The sequence below is a fragment of the Hyperolius riggenbachi genome, chromosome 12, assembly GCF_040937935.1.
Source record: "Hyperolius riggenbachi isolate aHypRig1 chromosome 12, aHypRig1.pri, whole genome shotgun sequence".
Taxonomy (NCBI): Eukaryota; Metazoa; Chordata; class Amphibia; order Anura; family Hyperoliidae; genus Hyperolius; species Hyperolius riggenbachi.
In genome coordinates, this window is record NC_090657.1 from 48,871,860 (window position 1) to 48,891,506 (window position 19,647).

At 46.8% G+C, this 19,647-nt stretch overlaps 1 protein-coding gene across 2 annotated transcripts in view; it reads right to left on the reverse strand.

The window, feature by feature from the left end:
• The window catches only part of LOC137542281 (vasoactive intestinal polypeptide receptor-like), a 188,147-nt gene that overhangs the window by 46,208 nt on the left and 122,292 nt on the right, over window positions 1-19,647 (reverse strand). For both annotated transcript variants that reach the window (XM_068264077.1, XM_068264078.1), the window contains one exon: window positions 1,792-1,852. In XM_068264077.1, coding sequence (XP_068120178.1) covers window positions 1,792-1,852 — 61 coding nt within the window. The remainder of the gene's footprint in view (window positions 1-1,791; window positions 1,853-19,647) is intronic.

The following is a 19,647-nucleotide window of genomic DNA, read 5'->3' on the forward strand; positions in this document are numbered from 1 at the left end:
AAGAAGCCTTAATGTTAATTAACAATAAGCGGAAGACTTAGAAGATTAGCGGCATCACCGTGCGCTATTATTCGCAGGCGCCATTTTCGTATGGATCCCTAATAAGAGCCAAACTCAAAACAGCAACAAATAACAAATACTAAAACCCAGCAGGTCACAATTCAAGGCATGAATCAAAGACAAAGGCATCAGAAATTCACTTGTACATACAGTAGATGTGCATGAAAAAGATAGATAGTATAAGTCCACTGAGGAGCAAAAATCACATTTCAAAGCATGAAGAGATCATTCATCACTTCATTTGAAATGAATTAAAGTATTATATATGTATAGAAAGTATTAAAGAGCAAGATCCTGCACCGAGAAATTTATATCTAAATTCCGGATCACAGTGTCTTATTAGTCAACCCAAATTCACCACATTTTATTAACCACCCTGGCGTTCTATTAAGAGCGCCAGGCTGCATGCGCAGCAGTATTTTTTAATTTTTTTTCCCTATCATGTAGCTAGCCTAGCGCTAGCTACATGATGCCCCCCTCCCTGCGCTATCCCCCCCACCCCTTCGATCGCCGCCGGCGCACTCGCCCATAAGGAAATCCCGTTCTGAACGGGATTCCCTTTAGGGCTTTCCCCGTCGCCATGGTGACGATCGTGATGACGTCATCCGGCGTTCCGATCCACCCCGCAGCGCTGCCGTGCACTGATTGGCCAGGCTGCGCAGGGGTCTCGGCGGGGGTGGCGGCGATTACGCGGCGGATAGCGGCGCATCGGCCGCGATCGGAATCAACACGCAGCAAGCAAAGTGCTTGCTGCGTGTTTGAAAAAAAAATTGTGAAAAATCGGCCCATCGGGGCCTGAGCGGCGCCTTCCGGCAGTAATGGACGAGCTGAGCTAAGAAGGTTAAATCTATTAGGTTGATTAGGAGATTGATAAGAGAGCTTGTAGAGAGGGAGAGCCAAGTTCACCAGCCTCTTCCAGGGTGTCAAACTAGGGACAGTATTTGTTTTCCACTTAAAGAGACACTGAAGTTTCTTAAAAATCATCTTTTTATTATAAAATCCTGTGTAATATGACAGCTCTACCTAAACCGTCGCATCCCCGCCGCTGAAACCTATCCAAATCTCCCCTAACTCCCCCTCCCTCTCCCCCGCAAAATCCACAACTTTCTTGGTCGTGGATTTTGCTGCCCTCTGGGCCTGATCTGGGGTTTCAGAGCAGCCATAGCGGGGCGTCATACTGTACTTTGTACCGGCGGCGTACAGGTCCTCTTAATTTCCTCTTTAGTGTAGTTGTCGTGCAGCCAATCACCTAGCAGCTCCTGAGGAACAGAGAGGTTGCGTACAGTAGAGAACCTGTCTGCCATCAGCATGAGGAGCAGCATGAAGCGCTGTTACCACGCTACTCTGCTAACTCAGTGGGGGTCTTTGTGGGAAGGAGATATCTGCACATAAGTGTGTGTATGTGTGTGGGTGGGTGGGTAAGGAGTGCCACATTTTGCAGGGGAAGGGGGGGGGGCTGGGTTGGGTTATGCCCCTGTGTGGAGTAGAGAAGGAGTTGGGAGGAGAGTGGGTTCAACTTCTACATCAGGGCCCCTGGCATAGATGTTCTTCCCATGTGTGTACTAGTTTTTTCTTCTGAGTGCTCTGGGGTCTTCCTAGAATCATGCTAGTAGTTTAATTGCTTCTTTAAAACTGTTAAAGGGGTCTTTTTAGATAAAAAATACTGCTGAAAAAATCTGGTTGTATGCCATGAAAATCATGTGATAACATTAGAGAAAGAGGATGTCTTACCCGGTATCATCAAAGCTCATTCTGGTTTTGATCCACACTGTAATTGTAAGCGTTGGGAGTCCTAATGAAAACAAAGCAGAGTTACTTGACATAGAACTTTATGAAATCCTTTTTGTCAAAGATTCCAGCCTGAAAGTAGAGAGTACAATCTGAAGCCACTCCTATCATAAGGGCCTGATTCACTAAACCGTGATAACTAATGGTCCATCACGGTCGTGCTAGCGGTTTGCGCATGTTATAACGCACGTAATGATTTTTGCGCGCAATCAAACATTTTCATGTTTTCACGTGAAAATTCGTGTTGGCGTGCGGAAAATTCGTGATTGCGCACGATAATTCATGTGCAAAACGCTAGCGCGACTGTGATATCAGTTATCATGGTTTGGTGAATCAAGCCCTAAAAGCGCTACCGGCCTTCCCTACACCAATGGACATCCTTGATGCTGACAGGTGTGCACCATTCAGCACTGCTTTCATTGCAAATAGCAGTGGCATAGCAACAGGGGATGCAGAGATTGCGACCACGCTGGGGCCCTTGGGCCAGAGGGGCCCCCTGAGGGCCCTCCTTCATTCATCTTATTAGTTTTTGATTGGTGGTAATGAACATAACTACAAATTATGGGCCCCCCCCCACAAAACTTTGATGGGCCTCCCAGTGTTCACACCCTTTCCCTTGCCTACCCCTGTGAGCGTCACAGCCTGGGGACCATCTTGCAAGGAACTTAAAACCAGTATGGACATCATAATCTTAACACCCATAACATGTGTAGGGTAAAAACACCTGATCTGAAGGGTGGCCCCCTTTATCAGAAGGTGTGAAGTCGTTGTTGGGGCCCCCTTACTGCATTGGGCCCCCCTGTGGTGACAGGGGCTGCTTCCCTGTGGTTACACCCCTTCCTCTAAATGTGCATTGTATAGTGGGAATCCTTAACAGACTGTTTCCTTAATCTGATAGCACCTCTTTGACACTGCAGCTGTCCTATTAGGTTGTGAGGCTCCATCTCAGTAGAGTACTTGGGGCCCCATGTAAAACTTGAACCAGGGCCCTAAGCTCCTTGGTTAGGCCACTGGTGAAAAGGCAAGGTGGAAAGGCAGTAAACATTGTGTGCAGGCTTGGAACCGTGCTGCATATTTATCTAAACCACTGCAAGGAAAAAAACGTAAAAAGTGAACCTGTAGGGAAAAAAGTGCCCAAAATGGGTACTTACCTGAGTAGATGGAAGCCTCTATATAATCCAGAAGATTCCCCTGCCCCCATCCCCTCCACTGATCCAGCACTGGGCCCCCCTGAACTACCACAATCAAGGTGTGTTGAGACGTCCTTGAATGAGCCTCGCACCTGCGCAGTAGCTTGGAGACGATTGGGCCCGACTTTTCCCACCGAGCGTAAGTGAGTTTGGGCTACTGCAGAGACACGAAGCAGCCTGTGCCTGTGCCTGTGCAGTGGGGCCATGCTCTTTCATGGATGGGAGCGTTTCTGCTAATTTCCAGAGGGTTCCAGAAGGAGTACATATTATATTGGTGCAGTTGGGCTCAGGGCGAGCTGAATGACGGCCCTCCCTGCTGCCGCTAAATTCCCTTCCGCCGTTAAATTCTATTCCACCCTCTGAGTTGTAGCAACTCGGAGGGAGATTTAACCACTTCAGCCTTCAGTCATTTATGCATCCGAACAATTTTCATCTCCCATTCATTCACCAATAACTTTATCACTAATTATCACAATGAATTGATCTATATCTTGTTTTTTTTCTGCCACCAAATAGGCTTTCCTTGGGTGGTACATTTTGCTAAGAATTATTTTTATCTAAATGCATTTTAACAGGAATATAAACAAAAAAATGGAAAAAAAATCATTATTTCTCAGTTTTCGGCCATTATAGTTTTGAAATAATACATGCTGCCATAATTAAAACTACATATTTTATTTGCCCATTTGTCCCAGTTATTACACGATTTAAATTATGTCCCTATCACAATGCATGTTCCTTTCTGGTAGTAGTGGAGCACTTCCTCAATAGACGTCTGCGATGTGCCACGGTTGAGCCAGCTGCACATTGGCTCAATAGTCAGATTGTAGAGATGAGACCGGCACCATCTATGTAAAGTTTAAGCTCTTTTTATTGGCAGTAATCAGCTGTCATCACAACGTTTCAGGGCAGCCGCCCCTTAATCAAGCTAAGCTGGCTGATGGCGTACAGCTTAGCTTGATTAAGGGGCGGCTGCCCTGAAACGTTGTGATGACAGCTGATTACTGCCAATAAAAAGAGCTTAAACTTTGCATAGATGGTGCCGGTATCATCTCTACAACCCATCACAATGCATGGCGCCAATATTTTATTTGGAAATAAAGGTGCATTTTTTTTAGTTTTGCGTCCATAACTATTTGCAAGCTTATAATTTAAAAAATATTAGTTGTATACCCTCTTCACATCCATATTAAAAAAAATTCAGAGCCTTTTTTTTTTTTAGTTAAAAATTTTATTTGGGTATTCTTTGGGTGTGAGAGCTTAACAGTTAATTTTAAATGTAATTTATTGTATCTTTTTGTAATAAAAATATATGTGCATGTAGTTTTACTATTTGGCCACAAGATTGCCACATTGATTTTTTTTTTTTTGTTTTTCTATCCTGTGAGCGAGCACGCTCTCTTACAGGAACTACAAGAAGGACGTGATTTTTTTTTTTTTCAGAAAGACTGCGGCCTCTGAAAAGAAGCAGTCGGTTTTTCTACCGGGGACTTGTTCCCATTTATTGATCTCCGGGCTAACGGGGGGCGGCTGGGTGGCACTTGCATGCGCTCGGGAGCACGCAGCATCGCAGCAACAGCCTTTTGGACGTGAAAGCCATGTCCAAAAGGCTAAAATGGTTAATTCTGGGTCTGGCTATCGCCGGATCCCCAAAATACTCTTACGTGCCCTGTGCAGCATAGTACTAGTGATATGGCTGCGCCCAGTCTAGGCGCTTGATGCTGAGTGACAGGCGCCGAAATTAACTGATTCGTCCAGGGGAACGCGTGTTACGATCTACATCTGCTGACTAAGGGCGAATCCTGAGCCTGATACGCGTCAGTTTTTCCTGTGGCTTCTTCGTGTCATTTGTATGTAATTTTTTCAATAAAGAACATCAGCTTTTACTATCCCACTGTGCCTGCGGATCCTCCTTCACCTGCTGAATCTGCTGGTGACACTGATATTAACTTTTTGCATGAACTTCTTCAATTTACAAGTAGAGGCCCTGGCACTCTCTCACCAGCAGAGGGCAAACTTCCTCAGGAACCTCATTTCATGCAGATTGCTAATGGGAGGAAATCTGATCCACCTAAACTGTCACCTGACTCCTCTGCACTGTATATAAGCCAGCTCCTGCAGATCAAACATCTGGTATGTATTACCTTTCCCTTGTATATATTTGCTGTTAAACAGCTTCCGGGATTGTGTTTGCACAATACACAGTGTTTTTTTATACGGGGGTCCCTGAAGAGGCTAGACAGCATGAAAGACGGCATCTGCACAAAGTTGGATGCCGACGTACTAGCCATCTCCTCTTGTTTTTCCTCAGTGATGTCAGCTAAGTTCTCCTCCTCCCCCCAGCCATGAACAATACCATGGGAAAGGTGAGCCGCACAAGCCCGCTGCGACGCATGATGCGGTTGTTCATCCTCCTCCTCAAAAAAAAAAGAAAAACACCTTCCTCATCTGGCTCCTCTTTCCTTGATGACTCTTCCTCCTCCTCCCCCTCCTCTGTGATTGTTCCCACTCTTCCGCCTCGTCCTGTTCATGCTCCTCCACAGCTTGATCCACCACTCTACGCACGGCACGCTCCAGGAAGAAAGCATATGGGATCAAGTCGCTAATGGCGCCTTCACTGTGACTCACCGGGTTTGTCACGCCCTCAAACGGCCGCACGAGCCTGCAGGCATTTCGCATCAGTGTCCAGTACTTCGACCAGAACAACCCCAGCTCCCCAGTGCATGACCTGTCACTGTAGTTTTACAGATACTGGTTGACGGCTTTCTCCTGTTGTAGCAAGCGGTCGAACATCAGGAGTGTTGAATTCCAGCGAGTCGGGCTATCGCAAATCAAGCGCCTCATCGGCAAATTGTTTCTCTTCTGAATATCGGCCAAGCGTGCCGTGGCCGTGTAGGACCGCCTGAAATGCCCACACACCTTCCTGGACTGCTTCAGGACCTCATGTAAGCCTGGGTACTTACACACAAATCTTTGAATTACTAGATTCAGCATGTCATACAGGGTACATGTGTCAACTTTCCCAAACTCAAAGCCGAAACGAGATTGCTGCCGTTGTCACACACCACGTTGCCGATCTCCAGTTGGTGCAGCTTCAGCCACTGATCCACCTGTTTGTTCAGAGCAGCCAGGAGAGCTGCTCCAGTGTGACTCTCGGCTTTGAGGCAAGACGTGTCCAAGATGGCATGACACAGTCATACCTGGCATGCAGCATAGACCCTGGGCAGCTGGGGCTGTGTAGCTAGAGAGGAGATTGCAGCAGCATTAGAGTAGCACTGCCACTCAGCCGAGGAGGACGACAGTGAAGAGGATGTAGGAGAAGGAGTAGGACGAGTAGGAGAGGAGGTGGCAGCAGGCCTGCCTGCAAGCCGTGGAGGTGTCACAACTAGGTCCGCTGCACAGCCATGTACTCCCTGCTTGCCAGCAGTCACCACGTTGACCCAATGTGCTGTGTAAGTAATGTACCTGCCCTGATTGTGCTTTGCAGACTAGGCATCCGTGGTCAGATGGACCCTTGACCTAACGCTTTGTGCCAGAGACTACACCTCTTGCCTTTCAACTTCATGGTACAGTTTGGGTATCACCTTTTTTGAGAAATAATTGTGGCCTGGTATCTTCCACTACGGTGTCCCAATTGCCACAAAGTTTTGGAAGGCCTCAGAGTCCACCAGCTGGTATGGTAACAGCTGGCAAGCTAACAGTTCCGCCAAGCCAGCAGTCAGAAGCTGGGCAAGGGGGTGAGTGGCAGACATTGGCTTCTTCCGCCCAAAGATTTCCTTCACGGACACCTGGCTGCTGCTGTGGGCAGAGGAGCAGGAACCGTTCAAGGTGAGAGGCAGAATGGAGGAGGCAGGGGCGGACTGACAACTCATGGGGCCCCCGGGCAATAGAAGATTATGGGGCCCCCATACCAGTGTTTCCCACCTTTCACGTTATATTTTTACAGACTAAGATATAATAATTTATTGACAACAGTAAATATGTTATATTGTGATATTGTACACTGACAAAAACTCGTGCGCCGCGCCAAAAAATGGGTGTGGTCACGCAACAGAATGTGGGCGTGGTCATGGGTGGGGCAAAATATACATGACCTTAGCAGTGGTGTAAAAGGTCTGCCGGGGAAGTTTGAACTCTGCCATAGTGTTTCCCCCCAAAATACATGTAATCTGACAGCATTTCAGCAAAAATCCATGCAATTTGGCAGCGGTTCCTCAAAAAATACAGATAATATGGCAGTCATTCCCCCAAAATAGACGTTCTGTGGCAGCAGCGGTTCCCCCAAATACACATAATTTGGCAGCGGATCACCAAAAATGCATGTAGCAGCAGTGGTTCCCCCAAAATACACAAAATCTGGAAGCAGCAGTTCCCCCATTATACACAATCTGACAGCGGTTCCCCAAAAATACACATAATCTGGCAGCTGTTTCTCAAAATACACTTAATCTGGCAGCAGAAGTTTCCCAAAAATAGTTAATCTGGCAGCAGTTCCCCCAAAATAGGTGCCCCCAGTATAGGTAACCAGGTCAAAAGGTATCCCCAGTGGAAGTATCCAGGTCTATAGGTTTTTCCAGTGCAGGTATCCAGGTCTATAGGTGTCCCCAGTATAAGTAGCCTAATCTACAGGTGTCCCCAGAATAGATAACCAGGTCTATAGATGTCCCCATTTAAGATAGCCAGGTCTATAGATGTCCCCAGTTAAGATAGCCAGGTCTATAGGTGTCCCCAGTATAGGTAGCCAGGTCTACAGGTGTCTCCAGAATAGGTAGCCAGGCATATAGGTGTCCCCAGTACAGATAGCCAGGTCTATAGGTGTCTCCAGTATATGTAGCCAGGTGTATAGGTGTCCCCAGTATAGCCAGGTCTATAGGTGTCCCCAGTATATACAGCCAGGTCTATAGGTGCCCCCAGTATATACAGCCAGGTCTATAGGTGCCCCCAGTATATGTAGCTAGGTCTATAAGAGCCCCCAGAATATGTAGTCAGGTGTATAAGTGCCCCCAGTATATGCAGCCAGGTGTATAGGTGCCCCCAGTATATGCAGCCAGGTGTATAGGTCTCCCCAGTATTTGCAGCCAGGTGTATAGGTGCCCCCAGTATATGCAGCCAGGTGTATAGGTGCCCCCAGTATATGCAGCCAGGTGTATAGGTCTCCCCAGTATATGCAGCCAGGTGTATAGGTGCCCCCAGTATATGCAGCCAGGTGTATAGGTGACCCCAGTATATGCAGCCAGGTGTATAGGTCTCCCCAGTATATGCAGCCAGGTGTATAGGTGCCCCCAGTATATGCAGCCAGGTGTATAGGTGACCCCAGTATATGCAGCCAGGTGTATAGGTCTCCCCAGTAGATGCAGCCAGATGTATCGGTGCCCCCAGTATATGCAGCCAGATGTATAGGTCTCCCCAGTATAGCCAGGTGTATAGGTCTCCCTAGTATAGCCAGGTCTGTAAGTGCCCCCAGTATATGCAGCCAGGCTTGTAGTGTCTTCAGGAGGGGAGACAGCCAGTGAAGGAGGGCGATTTGCATAGCAGAGGAGAAGGGGGGAAGTTCCCCCCCCCTTCTCTCACCTTGGAGCCCCCCTTCCTGGCTCCCCCCTCCGTAATCTGCAAAGTGCAAACAGCTGGAAGCGGCTGACAGCGGGCGGAGACTTACCGCTGTTCAGCCACCGGAGGGATCGCTGATCTGTGTGCCGCTAGTCTGGGCTTCTCAAGCCCAGACTAGCGGCACACAGATTAGCGCTCCCTCCAATGGCTGTACAGCGGTAAGTCTCCGCCTGCTGTCAGCCGCTTCCAGTTGTGCGACACTTTGCAGATTACGGAGGGGAGAGCCAGGAAGGGGGGCCCCAAGGTGAGAGAAGGGTGGGGAAACTTCCTCCCCCTTCTCCGCTGCTATGCCCATCGCCCTCCTTCACTGTCTGTCTCCCCTCCTGCTCAGGGTTCTGTGGCGGGTGGCGGGCCCCCCCCTGACCATGGGCCCTCGGTTCGTGCCCGAGTGCCCTAATGGTCAGTCCGCCCCTGGGAGGAGGGTGGCTGTGAAGGTGCAAGGGGGAAAGCGGCTGAAGATGATGCAAAATGTAAATAAGATCTACACCTGTGGATGACATGTTGAGGAATTATTGCCTAATTATAGGCCAATAACTCTGTTAGAACTTGGGCTACATACACACTTGAGATAAAAGTCTTTGGAAAAGGCAAGATCACAGTCCAATTTTACCCCCTTCCATGTAGTATAAGAGCCATACTCTACACAGTCTTTTCTATGGAGCTGAACTCCACATCAGAAAAAAAATCTTTGCAAGATGCTGCACACACAGATGCTGTACACATTCAAAAGATCAGTATCTGCAAAAGATCTGTTCCTGCAAAAGATCCATTCCTGCAAAATGCATTCACAGTCTATGATATCTGCAGATCCTCATACACACCTTGTTTAAAAGATTTCATCTGCATATCTGACAATCATCTACAGATCTGAAGATCCATCCTGGTGGATCTGATCTGCAGATGAATGTCTGTTAAACAAGGTGTGTATGCGGATCTGCAGATATCATAGATTATGAAAGCATTTTGCAAGAACAGATCTTTTGCAGATACTGATCTTTTGAATGTGTACAGTATCTTTGTGTGCAGCATCTTGCAAAGATTTTATCTGATGGGCAGTGCAGCTCCATAGAATAGACTGTGTAGGTATGGCTCTCATACTACATGGAAGGGGGTAAAATTGGTCTGTGCTCTTGCCTTTTCCAAAGACCTTTATCTCAAGTGTGTATGTAGCCTTATCCTAAGGACTAAAATGCTGTATCCACATCTTTTGGCAGCTTTTGATAGTACACAGCCCTTGAATTATAATGTATAGTGGAAACTGCTCTCTAAATTCATTCACTTTACACAATGAAATGTTGCACTGACATCTTGTGGAAGTTTTCGAAATTACATAGCTCCCTGACCGTGGTGAATAATGGAGAATGATCTCTGGACCTATCCGTAGAGAGATGGGAGGAGACCGAGTGAGGCTAAAGGTGGAGCATTGAGAGGAGTGACTCACACCCTGAGGAAACGCCCAAAGGGGTGTGAGATGCGTAGGTGGCAGGGTTGCCAACCCAATTTCTAATTTTTGACGGACAAAAGGCCCAAAAAAGCAGGACACTCAAAATTTTGGACGGACAGGGGGTGGAGTTGGGGGAGTCAACGCGCACTTTTAAATAGAGTTGTGGGTGGCGCTAAGCTCTAGGCATTATTATTTTTTTGTATTTATATAGCCAGGGTTGTGGAGTCGGAGTCAGAGCAATTTTTGGGTACCTGGAGTTAGCAGTTTCATAAACTAAGGCATCAGAGTTAGATGATTTTTGTACCAACTCTACAGTCCTGTATATAGCACTGACATCTTCTGCAGCACTTTACAGAGTACATAGTCATGTCACTGCAGGGGCGTAGCTAAGGAGCTGTGGGCCCCGTTGCAAGTTTTACAATAGGGCCCCCCAAGCACTCTATACATAACAATCGATACGGTGCTCCAAAACCTGCCAATGGCAACCACAGTGTCAGAGGTGCAAGAAGGGAATGGGGAACAGTTTGTTAATGATCACTACTATTCAAAGTATCTATAGAAGTGATTATTATGAGCACAGGACCAATAGAGAGCTAATACTGTAGTTGAGGGAGGGCCTCTAGGGGCCCCTCTAGCCCAGATGCGGTCGCTGCCTCTGCACCCCCTATTGCTACGCACCTGTGTCACTGACTGTCCTCAGAGGAGCTCACAGTCTAATCCAGGGGGTGGGCAAACTTTTTGACTTGAGGGCTACATTGGGTTCTCAAATTTGATTGGGGGGCTGGTGCAGAGTAGGAGTGCGGTGCGCGAAGCGTGACTGTAAGGTAACAGTGTAACGCAAACACAGTGATCTTAAAAGTAATTGGACATTGTTCCCCCCACCCACAAACAACTAAGGCCCAGGGACAGCAGGCAGCCCCCCTCAGACAGCAAGACACGTAATGCGGCAGCTTTGCCCAGAAAATACAGATAACGGCAAAGCATTTACCTAGAAAACACGGCAGCGTTTCACAAAAAAAAAAAAAAAACACATAATGGCACAGGCAGTTGTGGTCAGCATGCAATCAAAACTCTTATTTGTGAATGACATCAAAGCAATCACAAATCATACACTGCACAATCTTATTGTACAATCTTTATCATACAGTCAACATTGTCTACCTGCACTATCATTCCTAACAGCCATAACCCACTTACCATACAGTCAACATTGTCTACCTGCACTATCATTCCTAACAGCCATAACCCACTTACCATACAGTCAACATTGTCTACCTGCACTATCATTCCTAACAGCCATAACCCACTTACCATACAGTCAACATTGTCTACCTGCACTATCATTCCTGACAACCATAAAGGTCCGTACACACGCCGGACTTTAGGCAACGACGGGTCCGTCGTTGCCTCCCGCTGGGTGGGCGTGCCAGCGACAGTCCGGCGTGTGTACGCTCTGTCGTCAGACTGATACGGCTATTTCTGAGCGATCTGCCGTACCTATCTATACGGGAACACCTACCTATGCCTAGCTAACTACTGGGACACCTACCTATGCCTAATTACGATATGGGCTTGAAAAACGCTATCGCCTGCACTCTGGCCATGGTGCGCACCAGTCCAGTATGGCCGTCAGTACACAAACAGCTGTTTGCGGTGCGTTACACAGTGAGTTTGGTCTGTCAGTGTGAAGCAGTACTTTAATTACACTCCCTGATTGATGTATACACATGCAAGATGTTTTAACCTCCCTAGCGTTCTGGACAAGCGGAGCTCGTCCAGAGACGCCGGAGGTCACCGCTCAGGCCCCGCTGGGCCGATTTGAATATTTTTTTTTTAAAACACGCAGCAAGCACTTTGCTACCGGATCGCTACCGATCCGCCGCTACTCGCCGCGATACAGGGCCCACCCCCCCGAGAACCCATGCGCTGCATGGCCAATCAGTGCCAGGCAGCGCTAAGGGGTGGATCGGGACTCCCTGTGACGTCACAACGTCGATGACATCACTCCGTTCGTCACCATGGCGACGGGGAAGCCCTGAAGGAAATCCCGTTCAGAACAGGATTTCCGGACGGATCTTTGCGCCGGCGGCGATCGGAGGGGTGGTAGGGACGCCGTAGGGACGGGGGAATCATGTAGCTAGCGCTAGGCTAGCTACATGATAAAAAAAAAATGCACAAAAAAAGTCTCCGCGGCCTTAAGGCCGCGGGAATCAGGATGCCAGGAAGGTTAAAGAACTTTAGGCCTGCAATTTAGCATTCAATGTGATTTCTGCCCTTAAAATGCTGCTTTGCGTCAAATCCAGATTTTTCCCCGGGACTTTTGCCATGTATCCCACTCTCCCATGCCCCCCTCCATGTGTTAGACCCCTTGAAACATATTTTCCATCACTTTTGTGGCCAGCATAATTTTTTCTAGTTTTTAAAGTTCGCCTCCCCATTGAAGTCTATTGCGGTTCGCGTAAGTTCACGCGAACCGTACCTTTCGTGGAAGTTTGCGAACCCGGTTCGCGAACCGGAAATCGGAGGTTCGGGCCATCTCTAGTTATCAATTATTTAAAAGGCTGAAGATAATGCACCTGAAGGAGGAAGATTGTGCTTTTTCGTCATGAGCCTTCGTAAGGCAGTTGTCCCTACGTGAGTCTTGGTCTTTCCATGGCTCAATTTTTGGTGGCAGAGAGAACAGATGGCATTGCTCTCATCTCAAGGCAAACACACAAAAAATTTTCCACACCGCTGTGCCCTGGGACAATGGCACTATGGTGGTGGCGTCAGCAGCTGACGTTGAAGGGCATGTTGGCTGGCTGTCCATAGGTGGTGATACGCTTGTATCAGACACCTCATAGACTGCACCAACAGCAGGTACTTCATCATCCTCCTCACATGAGGAGGTGTAACTTGCTTAGCGCCTTCATTTTGTTGTAACAATAATGGCTGTGAATCAGTTAATTCCCCACCAAATAACTTCTGTGAAGTGTCAAATGCAGCGGATGTGGTGCTTGTGGTAGATCTGGTGGCTGCAGAAGATGAGGTGTTCTGTGTTAAATAGTCAACTACGTCCTGACAATCCTGTTGATGGCACGTGCCTTCTTCTGAGCACTGTACTTTGGTCCAGGGCCACACGAAATCACATCAGCACGACCTCGAACAGACCTGCTGGGTGGCCTGCCTCTGGCTCTTCCTCTGCCTGTTGTTTTGTCCATATTGGGGGAGGGGGTTGGTAAAGGGAAAGGTATGCACTGACTTGACTAATACAATGTGCAGTCACACAGGTGCAGTGAAAGGTATGCAGTGACTGGTATTACAATACAATGTGCAGCTGTCACACAGGTGCAGTTAACAGGTATGCATGGACTGGTATATAAAACAGCGTGCAGTCACACAGGTGCAGTGAACAGGTATGCATGGACTGGTATTGCAAATGTGCAGCTGTCACACACAGAGGTAGAGTGAACAGTTATGCTGTGACTGGTATATAAAACTGCATGCTGTCACACAGGTGCAGTGAACAGGTATGCATGGACTGGTATCAATACAATGTGCAGCTGTCCCACACACAGGTGCAGTTCAAAGGTCTGCACGGACTGGTATATAAATGAAGTAGCAGTAGGGTATTGTACCGTGTTAGCCATCAGTAAAAGCAAGAAGTTTTAAATCAGGATGATACCATTTATTGGCTAACTAAAAATGAATAAAATAAGCAAGCTTTCGGCCTTGCAGCCTTCGTCTGGCTTATATCCTGTTAGTTTGCAAACTGGTGGTACAGACAGCTTATATACATGCAACATCAAAAAGGAAAACAGATATTTTTTTCCAAGCATAAATACATGTCATTAAGATGCCTTAATTCACACAGACCATCGACCTGGGGTTAGAGGTTGTAAGCCAAGATAAGAATCCTTGTTTACTCACTGCTCACATACCTGGGAGTTGGCACAGAGGTATCGTAAATTCTTAGTTCACAAGTTCAGCTATAATGGCTGAGAAAAGTTCAAATGTCATCAGTCTCATACCAATATAGAAAGTTGTTGTCCTTATTCAAACCGTTCTGCACAGCCTTGAACCAATTTATAAATTTTGTTTCTGCTATTAATCGATCATTTGACGTTTTGAAGCCACCCTTCAGGGCAATGACACGAAGATCATCCATGCTGTGTCCGTTGGACCGAAAGTGTGTAGCAACTAGGAGCCCAGATTTGGTATCTTTAATAGTGTGCCTGTGTCCATTCATACGTTTGCGCAGTGTTTGTCCAGTTGGAAGCAGTAGATTTGGGCGCATGAGACAAGTGGACAAAAAGGGCGCCCCATTCACTTTCATTATAAATATCGTTTAATGGGCGCTGAACGGGGAAAATAAGGCGCCGGAGATTTTTAAGGATTTATAACGGCGCCCGGAGATTTTTAAGGATTTATAACTATGTTTGTGATGATTTAAGTTTACAAAATGAGCCCGTGACGAATAACGTTTATGAAGATAATAAATCACTATTTCTAAAACATTTCTAACACATTATTATCCACCCAAAAAAATAATTTACATTTTTTTTCTTTACATTCTTTATTTATTCATGTCTGTAAAACATTATTATCCATAGGGGGTTTTAGGTTTAGGCACCAACAGGGGGGTCTTAGGTTTAGGCACCTACAGGGGGGTCTTAGGTTTAGGCACTAACAGGGGGGTCTTAGGTTTAGGCACCAACAGGGGGGTCTTAGGGTTAGGCACCTACAGGGGGGTCTTAGGGTTAGGCACCTACAGGGGGGTCTTAGGTTTAGGCACTAACAGGGGGGTCTTAGGTTTAGGCACTAACAGGGGGGTCTTAGGGTTAGGCACCAACAGGGGGGTCTTAGGGTTAGGCACCAACAGGGGGGTCTTAGGTTTAGGCACCAACAGGGGGTCTAGGGGTTAGGGATAGGTACAGGGAGGGTTTTTAATAAACGAAAATATAAGTTTCACTTTACAAACAGGGAAGATTAACGTTTTAAGAATTGCCGATCTCATACACATTATTTAGTGATTTATACATTTTTAAATCACTATTTATAAACGAAATTCTACACAATAATTTCTATAAACGATATTTCCATTTATCGTTTATACCACGCGCCCTTTTTTCCCGACGCCCTTTTCGTACGTACGCGTCCAGTTTCTCCCACGTACATAACATTGGGGCATTTAGCACACATGATCAGATACACCAGATTGGTGGAACCACAGGAAAATGTACCTTGTACTCTGTACTCCTGTTGTGAACCTGGTATCGTTACCCTGTCAGTGGAGTAAATGTGTCCGCAGGTCCCACATATTTTTTGTCGGCAGGGTGATGTTCCGTTTTGTTGAGGCCTATTCAAAGAACTCCTGACAATCATCTGTTTTAGATTGTGGGGTTGCCGATATGACAAGAGTGGAGGTTTAGGGAATATCTTTCTCAGTCTGTGATCCTTGTGTAAAATGGGATGAAGTTCCTTAGCAATCCTCCTTAAGATTTCCAGGTGTGGGTTGTAGGTGACAACCAAAGGGACACGTTCCTCTTTCTGGTTTTGCTTATATTTCAGGAGTTCAGTCCTGGGGATGTTGCTGGCTTTCCTGATTTGGGCCTCAGCCATAGGAGGACTGTAACCTTGTTTAATGAAAGTGTTCTTAAGGCGATCCAGGTGCTTGTCTCTGTCCATCCTGTCAGAACAAATCTGGTTGTACCTTATTGCTTGGCTGTAAATTATAGAGTTCTTAATGTGCTTAGGATGAAAACTGTCTATAACTGTATATAAATGAGCGTGTGGTCACACAAGTGCAGTGAAAGGTATGCACGGACTGGTATTATTTACAATACAATGTGCAGCTGTCACACACACACAGGTGCAGTTTAAAGATATGCACGGACTGGTTTATAAAAGAGTCGGTCACACAGGTGCAGTGACTGGTATCAATACAATGTGCAACTGTCACACACACAGGTGCAGTGAACAGGTATGCACGGACTGGTATTACAAATGTGCAGCTGTCTCACACACACAGGTACACTGAACAGATATGCTCTGACTGGTATATAACACTGCATGCTGTCACGCAGGTGCAGTGAACATGAACAGGTATGCACAGACTTGTATAACAAATGTGCAGCTGTCACACACAGGTGCAGTGAAAAGGTAGGCACTGAATGTGCTGAGCCTGGCACAGTATAGCAATTAGCAAGGGCCAGCTGCGACTGACAGGGCTAATAATGCAAGTGTCAGTGGGCCACAAAAAAAAAAAAAAAACACATTACAAGAACATTAGCTCTCAAAAGAACTGTTTTGGGGTGCTTTTTACTTAGCAATAAGTATTAGCAAGGAGCAAGCTAACAAGCCTAACAGACTAACTAAGCTTTCCCTAATCTCTGCAGCAACTCTCTCCCTTCTCTCACTAACTACGCAGCACACAGAGTGAGAACATGGCTGGCGCAGCTACCTTTAATAAAGGGGGGGAGGCTTCAGGAGGGAGTGTAGCCTGATTAGCTGTCATGTGTCTGCTGACAGTAATGTAGAGGGTCAAAGTTTAGCCCAATTATGTAGTATAGGGGCAGGTCGAACTCGCACACAGAACGTGAACGCGAACCGGCGATGTTCGCGCAAATAAGTTTGCATGCGAACCGTTCGGGCCATCTCTGCATAAGACGCACCAGGTTTGGAGGACAAAAACCAGGGGAAACAAAACTATACTAAACCTGGTGCATCTATGGTCCTGGGGAGTCTTGTGGAGTGACCAATAATGGGGAATCTGTCATAATAAACCACAGCAATGATAATAATTATGGAAATAACAGTTTTAGTAATCCAAATCCATAAGTGCTCATCCTCCCTGCGCTCCTAATAGCTTGCATGCGTCCTATTGGTCACATTGCAAGCCTCACTGCTCGCACTTCCTCCTTCAAGCCGGAAGGAGGGAGTGCTTAGTGGAAAACTGCATAAGGGAAACACTACAAGGAGTCAATGGAAGAACTTAAGCCCTGCAAAGAGTGCAATGAAAGTGAAAGTAGCTGCCCATCAAATACAAGGCCCAGAGAGAGTGATGGTGCGAGATGAAAGTGATAGATGCTCACTACAAGATTACCAGGACCCGCCAGATGCCATTAGAAAAAAAGAAGCGTCAGCAAGCCAACCCCTGCAGCCTCTTCCTACTCACACTCCTGTGAAACTCTGTGGGTAGGAACACACTAGGCAGAAAAGCTAGCATTGCGAAAAACACACATAATGTGCATCAATGGGCAGCATTAAAAAACGCATATGTTTGCATTCTGGAATGTGCGTTTTTCAAAAGTGCTGGTTTTGTTGCATATTTTTCCAAAATGCATCTGAAACACACACAATGAAAGTCAATGTTGACGCAGAGGTATTGCGTTTTTTATGCGCTTTTATTGCGTTTTTTTATAAGCAAATTTTGATGATGTATTCCCACTTCCTGCTGACTTCCTAGTGATTTGCATAAAACACATTTAAAAAACGCATACAAAAATACGCACTTGCGATTTGTATATGCGAACCGCAAACGCACATAAAATGCCCAATCGCATATGCAGCAAAACACTAACTTCCCGCACTGCCTAGTATGATCCCAACCAGTGTTTTAGAAGCATTGAAATATAACGTTGCAAGCTTCTAAAACAATAACATACTTCAAAAACTTTAATGGTCTAATGTTGTTAAAGACATTTATTGCGGTCAGTGGCGTACCCACTGGGATGCAACCCCATCGGCTGAAGGGGGGCCCGGGGCCGCTCTGGGGCCCGCCAGCCATGTGCGGGGGAAGCGCTGCCCCCTGATTGTGGGACCCCCCAGCCAGGTGTGGAACTGGCCGCGGCGTCTAATAGACGCCGGGCCAGTTCATTGCCCGCAGCCCTAGCCCTGCACTCTGCCTGTTAGCGCGGGAGATGTGCTGCAGGAGGATCATCGGGGAGCTGCGCGCCAGATGCTGGGAGAGGAGACTTCTGTCAGGTGAGTGAATTGGTTTTCTTTTCACAGGTGAAATTGTTTTTTTTTTTTTTTTCTGGTGTCTACTCTGCTGCCCACATTGCGATTTTCTGGTGACTGCTGCTCACATTTCTATTTTCTGGTAACTGCTGCCCACATTTCTATTTTCTGGTGACTGCTGCCCACATTGCGATTTTCTGGTTCTTGCTGCCCACTTTACGATTATTTTATGGTGTCTGCTGCCCACATGGCTATTTTCTGGTAACTGCTGCCCACATTACGATTTTCTGGTAACTGCTGCCCACATTGTGATTTTCTGGTCACTGCTGCCCACATTGCGATTTTCTGGTTACTGCTGCCCACATTGCGAATTTCTGGTCACTGCTGCCCACATTGCGATTTTCTGGTAACTGCTGCCCACATTGCGATTTTCTGGTAACTGCTGCCCACATTGCAATTTGCTGGTGACTGCTGCCCACATTGCGATTTTCTGGTGTCTGCTGCCCACATTGCGATTTTCTGGTGTCTGCTGCCCACATTGCGATTTTCTGGTCACTGCTGCCCACATTGCGATTTTCTGGTAACTGCTGCCCACATTGCGATTTTCTGGTAACTGCTGCCCACATTGCGATTTGCTGGTGACTGCTGCCCACATTGCGATTTTCTGGTGTCTGCTGCCCACATTGCGATTTTCTGGTGTCTGCTGCCCACATGGTGATTTTCTGGTGTCTGCTGCCCACATTGCGATTTTCTGGTGAATGCTGCCCACATTGCTATTTTCTGGTGTGTGCTGCCCACATTGCAATTTTCTGGTGTCTGCTGCCCACATTGCAATTTTCTGGTGTCTGCTGCCCACATTGCAATTTTCTGGTGTCTGCTGCCCACATTGCGATTTTCTGGTGACTGCTGCCCACATTGCTATTTTCTGGTGTCTGCTGCCCACTATGCGATTTTCTGGTCACTGCTGCCCACATTGCAATTTTCTGGTGGCTGCTGCCCACATTGCGATTTTCTGGTGACTGCTGCCCACTTTACGATTTTTTTTCTGGTGACTGCTGCCCACATTGCGATTTTCTGGTGTCTGCTGCCCACATTGCGATTTTCTGGTCACTGCTGCCCACATTGCAATTTTCTGGTGACTGCTGCCCACATTGCGATTTTCTGGTAACTGCTGCCCACATTACGATTTTCTGGTGACTGCTGCCCACATTGCGATTTTCTGGTGACTGCTGCCCACATTACGATTTTCTGGTGACTGCTGCCCACTTTACGATTATTTTCTGGTGACTGCTGCCCACTTTACGATTATTTTCTGGTAACTGCTGCCCACATTACGATTTTCTGGTGACTGCTGCCCACTTTACGAATATTTCCTGGTGACTGCTGCCCACATTACGATTATTTTATGGTAAAATGCTGCCCACTTTACGATTATTTTATGGTGAAATGCTGCCCATTTTACGATTCATTTCTGGTGAAATGCTGCACAATTTACGATTAATTTCTGGTGAAACACTTCTGCATTAGGATTATTTTATAGTGAAACGCTGCCCCATTACAAATATTTGGTGCCTATGGGGGCCCCATCCTCATTTTCGCAGGGGGGCCCAGTGATTT